Raw genomic sequence first — 2,756 nt, forward strand, 5'->3', positions numbered from 1 at the left:
TGAAGTTAGTGGGAAGAATTAAAAGATTAAAATCACTAATTACCATGAAAAGAAAATAAGTGGCTGAGCTATAGAACATAATTTTTACATTAAATTTTATGTAATCGTTAAACAAGTTCGCTAAGTTATTAATTTATACATGAAGCCTCCAAACACTTATGTTTTGATTACAGTACACAACTAACCATTTTTTCAGAGGAAAGAACATAAAACAAATTTCCATTACAGAAGTTACATCTTAGGTAAATGTTGCAAATAAATAGCAGATATATGTTTATATTTGAGACAACATTCCAAATTCTATCAGTACACTTTTTCAGAAAAATGTTCCATAACTGTAATGATTCATAATCTTGATCCAGCAGAACAACTATTACTCTTCAACAATTACCATGGAAAGCAATAGCTACTGAATCTATTTATCCTTCTCACCACCACTAAGCATATATATATATATATATATATATATATATATATATATATATATATATATATATATATATATATATTTGACTGTGTTCTTTTTTCCAAACTTAAAATCAAATACACTATCTAAAATCACAGTAGCAATATTAACAAGAGCAAGAAGACAATTTCTTCATCTCACTGATTTCCAATTCAGGAACTGAGAGTATATCAACCTTAGTTCCTTTGAGTGAGGCAAAATTGCTGTCACCATTGACCTTCCCACAACCACATTCCAATGCCTTTTTAGACACTACACTATTGATCTCCTCTAGCAGCTTGAGGAATGCACTCTCCACATTGTCACCACTGAGAGCTGAAGTCTCAGAGAAGAAGAGACCCTGATCCTCAGCAAACTCCACTGCATCTTCAGTTGGCACCATTCTCTGCTCCACAAGGTCAGCTTTGTTACCAACCAACATGATCACAATGGAGCTATCAGCATGTGCACGCAGCTCCTCAAGCCACCTCGCAACATGATCAAATGATTGCCTCTTTGTTATGTCGTACACCAGCATTGCCCCTAATGCACCTCTGTAGTAGGCACTTGTTACAGCCCTGTACCTATACCACATAGTATGTTAAATAGGAAACAATTTATCTGCACCAGAATGATCATATGTTATAGGTATATTCTACTGATATGCTGTTGAGTATCATAGAAGAGAATGATCATCCATGAGTCTAGTTTATTTTTGTGTTTTGCTCATGATCTATTAAACAACAGCTTCAAGATGTTTTCCTTCCTCGTTTACCTCGTTCCATAACATTTTCCTTTATCATTAGTTCACACAGTTTTCAATTTTTAATTCATAGGATTCTACATTTTACCAAAACTGTTTGCTGTCTATTGAGGACCCCTTATATTGAACCTTAATGCGACTTTTGGAACCCAATCTAGGAAAATGAAATACTTATAAAACAAAAGTCAAGAACATGTACTTTTGGCCATGTGTGTTTCCTAAGTCAAATTGGTATCACGTTGAATAATCCATAGCATAACAACATTTGAATCCGTACAGTACCATCATTGAAACTCAATGTCTGTCCAGCCATTAGTTCAAAGCAAAATGAGCATAAAAGTGGAGAAAGAATGAAACACAAACATGAATGAGTGATACAGATAGAGCTATATAGTGAGAGAGAATGTGATGAACCTTTCTTGGCCAGCAGTATCCCAGATCTGAGCTTTGATGAGTTTGGCATTAATAGTGACAGTCTTGGTCTGGAATTCAACACCAATGGTGGACTTTGAGTCAAGGCAAAACTCATTCTTTGCAAACCTTGACAGTATTTGAGTCTTGCCAACTGCTGAGTCCCCTATCACAACCACCTTAAACACATAGTCTATTTTCTCCAGCACATCATAACCCATTTTCCCATTTCCATTCTCTTGCTGCTTCTCAGCCTCAACCCCATTCATTTCCTGGTTCATTTTCTCTCAATAGAAGGAAGACCCTGAGAAAAAGAAAGGTCAATGTGATCCTGTTTCTTCCTTGCCAAAAGTACGCCAAAAACCTTAGCTTTATGCTTCCCCAGCAAAACGAATCACCACTTGAACAAAGTATAAACTATTGGTCTATGGGGTGGGTTGAAGCAAGAAAAAGAACAGGGAACTTGTTGAAAAAACGATGAAGCGGACAAAACCTATGTAGAATGACCAGTGGCAGGAAAGTATAGGCAAGAAAATGGGGTCCAGTTCTGTGTCTCACTTTTTAATATTATGTGGCACTATTATTGAACTTTATTGTCGTAATGCCTTCTGCTTATGATACATTATGAGATGCTACTTAGCATATGGTTTTGGTCCAAAATGGAAACATAAATATAAATTAATCAAACATTAACTAAAAAGCTATGGTGGTCTGCCTCAGGTTAAGGAAACCTGGAATCATGAATTTTTTGAATGGTTGCAGTGTCTACTGTTTCAGATTACTTTGATCTTAATTCAAGGCGCAATCCAAGGATTGGTGAATCCTCTTTCCACGATCTTTTCCCTTTTCAATTTTCTCTTTTTCTTTCTTCTAATATATATGATTGACTGATTTTGGTCTTGCAAATGGCCCTATGAGATTTTGATGATTTGGTTTCTTAATATAACATGTTTGGTTGCAGTGTTTGTTTTTCTGTTTAAAACCCATCAAACAGATGTTCTATCAGAAGCAAGAATCTGTTTGGCCGCACAAAACTGCGTTTTGGAACGTTTGCCCATAAAGTGAAACGTAAAAACCGACACTTTACTGCGTTTGGCTTATGCATAATTTTTCTCACCGACACAGATTATGTAACAG

At 35.7% G+C, this 2,756-nt stretch overlaps 1 protein-coding gene across 2 annotated transcripts; it reads right to left on the reverse strand.

The window, feature by feature from the left end:
- Positions 1-502: 502 nt before the first annotated feature.
- LOC108319238 (ras-related protein RABA3) lies at positions 503-2,109 on the reverse strand. 2 transcript variants are annotated; one of them, XM_052868990.1, is made up of 2 exons: positions 1,623-2,109; positions 503-1,023 (listed from the first exon to the last, which is right to left on the reverse strand). In XM_052868990.1, the coding sequence occupies exons 1-2, from the start codon at positions 1,898-1,900 to the stop codon at positions 573-575; spliced, it is 729 nt and encodes a 242-aa protein (XP_052724950.1). In that variant the 5' UTR covers positions 1,901-2,109; the 3' UTR covers positions 503-572. The 2 variants fall into 2 exon arrangements, with proteins under 2 accessions (XP_052724950.1, XP_017405781.1); XM_017550292.2 differs by having other exon boundaries at positions 503-1,029.
- Between the last annotated feature and the right edge of the window lie 647 nt (positions 2,110-2,756).

The sequence above is a fragment of the Vigna angularis genome, chromosome 9, assembly GCF_016808095.1.
Source record: "Vigna angularis cultivar LongXiaoDou No.4 chromosome 9, ASM1680809v1, whole genome shotgun sequence".
NCBI lineage: Eukaryota > Viridiplantae > Streptophyta > Magnoliopsida > Fabales > Fabaceae > Vigna > Vigna angularis.

Bases quoted from the DNA above. Each gene is read 5' to 3' on its own strand.
- LOC108319238 (XM_017550292.2), bottom strand. From the start codon at position 1,900: ATGAACCAGGAAATGAATGGGGTTGAGGCTGAGAAGCAGCAAGAGAAT. The intron at 1,030-1,622 runs GTTCATCACATT...TATGTGGTATAG, and splicing joins GATACTGCTGGCCAAGAAAG to GTACAGGGCTGTAACAAGTG.